The sequence below is a fragment of the Carlito syrichta genome, unplaced genomic scaffold (assembly GCF_000164805.1).
Source record: "Carlito syrichta isolate Samal-C Ts95f unplaced genomic scaffold, Tarsius_syrichta-2.0.1 Scaffold302386, whole genome shotgun sequence".
Lineage (NCBI taxonomy): Eukaryota > Metazoa > Chordata > Mammalia > Primates > Tarsiidae > Carlito > Carlito syrichta.
The window spans coordinates 638245-640572 of record NW_007246482.1 but is presented as its reverse complement, the minus strand read 5'-3'; the positions used below and the strand labels follow the sequence as shown (position 1 = coordinate 640572).

The following is a 2328-nucleotide window of genomic DNA, read 5'->3' as shown; positions in this document are numbered from 1 at the left end:
AGTTGGAGTCTCACTCTGTCGCCCAGACTGGAGTGCAGTGGCACGCTCCCGGCCACCGCAGCCTCGACCTGCTGGGCTCCGGCAATCCTTCCGCCTCAACCTTCCAAGAAGCTGGAACTACAGGCGCGCACTACCACGCCTGGCTAATTTTTTTTGATGAGGTCTCGCCAAGTTGCCCAGGCAGGTCTCGAACCCGCAAGCTCAGGCAATTCACTCACCTCGGCGAGTGTAATCCCAAAGTGTGGGATTACAGGCTGAGCCACTGAGCCCGGACTGAACCGTCTTCTAGACGCCAGAGAGGCAACTTTTACAGCCAGTACACAAACAAATCTTCCACTTCCCACCAACTGCCATGCCTAATGCCCGGGTTATACCTCTCAGGGAGGGCTGTGGCTCACCCTGGGAATAGAGGATATGTTTTAAACAAACGTTGTCTGAAAGAAGGGGACTTCCTGGGCTCTTTTCTGGAACTCCCAGTAGTTACACAATCACCAGCTCCTGCATTGGGTATCATGAGTCCAGTGGGGGACAGAGGAGCTTGCTCACCCTGCCTTAGAACACCAGATCAGAGCCGGCAGCATGTCCCCCGTCTAGCTGGCCAGAGGCCATGGAGCTAAGGAGCTGGAGCAGGAGGCCAAGCGGGCCGGAACAAGGCTCCGGCTGAAGACAATGCCCAGGGGCAGATGCTGGAAGCACAGAAGCATCATTCCTGCCATGTGGCTGGCCACATCTGGGCCCACCAGTTTCCCTCATGGCAGCTTCGCCCCTCTTACTGAGGTCAGGACAAATGTCAGTTGGCTTCCATGGTCCTGTGTCTTGGAGACGACAGGTCCTCTCTGACATATGGTCTAGGCAGAAAGTGCAAGGGGTCTCTGGATACCTGAACAACGCTGGAGACTGTGGCAACCCATCGTGCAAGTTGTTTATGGCACAAAAGCAGCAAAGGTAGGTGGGCTGAAATCCAGCCCAGGCTCTGCTCATGAAGCCTTGTGCCCCAGCTGTATTCAGAAGAGGCACCTTTTCCTAATTCATCTGCCTAGAGGGGCCACCTCTAATTTGTACAAAAGATCATATGTGCTATAGACACGCACACAAACGAATTGCTTTACAAACTCAGGGACACACTCTTGAACTCTAAAGTTAAGAAATCCTAAACAACCAGATCAATCCTTTTCTCTTACAGTGACTGCTTGTATCTGCCAGCAATTAAAATGCCTGAACGAAACCCCCTTTTTGGCAGTTGTTTTGAGACCCCTGGCCTATTTGAGCCTCCTGCCCAGCTCCAGGACTTGGTCCCCGCCTGGGTGGGTGAGAAGCTCACCTTGGCTAAGTAAGAAGTGTAGCCAGACGACCAACAGGAACAACAGCAAACTCACAGGGAGGCAGAGCCAGACCAGAAAAGAAAACGTGAGGTTGTTCACCAGCGGCACCAAAGGGTACTTCATGGCGCACGTGTGGCTAAGCTGGGCCTGGGCTGGGCAGGCAGGGTTGCCCCTGGGGAACTGGCATGCTGGGCCATGCTCTGCTTTCAGCCCAATTGTGACTGAGGTGTGATGTAACAAGGAAGTCACAGTATCCTCCAGGCAAAGCCTACAGGGGAGACCCTGAAGGAGAGTTGTCAGGGAAGAATGGGTGAAAAAAGGGGTAGGGAGGTCATTCAGCTGAGAATAACAGTCCTGGCTCCCAGGCAGGCCGGCCTGAATTTGAATCCCAGTTCAGTAGCTGGAATTCTGTTTATGCAACACCCTCCGTGACCCTCTTTCTTAGAAGATGGAAATGATTCTGTAAGTTAGAAAAATAGGATAAAACAAAAAGTGCCCCAGATGGGCATTCATGTACCTGAGGTCACAAATACCTCCAGGAGCCTGCCAGGTCCCCAGGTCCTGCCATTCTAGCTGCATGTGCCCATATCCACACTTAGTGGAGGCATCGGGGACTGCAGAACACTGGCAGGGCTTGCCGTAGCTAAAGCAACCGCTGAAGTAGCTCCAGCTGATGACTGCTGCGAAGGAAATGTGCATCCAGTATTGCCAGAACACTCAACCTTCCCAAGAGAGTCAAAAGGCGAGGATTTCTTATGTCAAATATCCCAAATTCAAAACATTAGATCAAACTTTATTAAAGCATTGTTGGCAATACTATCAGGCTGGGCTGGGTGGGTTACTGGGCTGCCACTTTAAAACTTTCTGACATGTAGTCAAATAAAAAACTGGGAGTTCCAGAAAAGGGCCCAGGAAGTCCCCTTCTTTCAGACAACGTTTGTTTAAAACATATCCTCTATTCCTCAATAAATGACTATTATTTAATCTGGAAGCTTCTGCACCTCTC

The 2328-nt window shown here is 51.4% G+C and overlaps 1 protein-coding gene across 1 annotated transcript in view; it reads right to left on the bottom strand.

Moving 5' to 3' along the window:
* ADIG (adipogenin) overlaps positions 1-1489 on the bottom strand; it is a 5060-nt gene extending 3571 nt beyond the window's left edge. Inside the window, exon 1 of the mRNA XM_008056531.2 lies at positions 1322-1489. Within this exon, the coding sequence (XP_008054722.2) occupies positions 1322-1445 (124 nt within the window). The 5' untranslated portion in view covers positions 1446-1489. The remainder of the gene's footprint in view (positions 1-1321) is intronic.
* Positions 1490-2328: the final 839 nt, after the last annotated feature.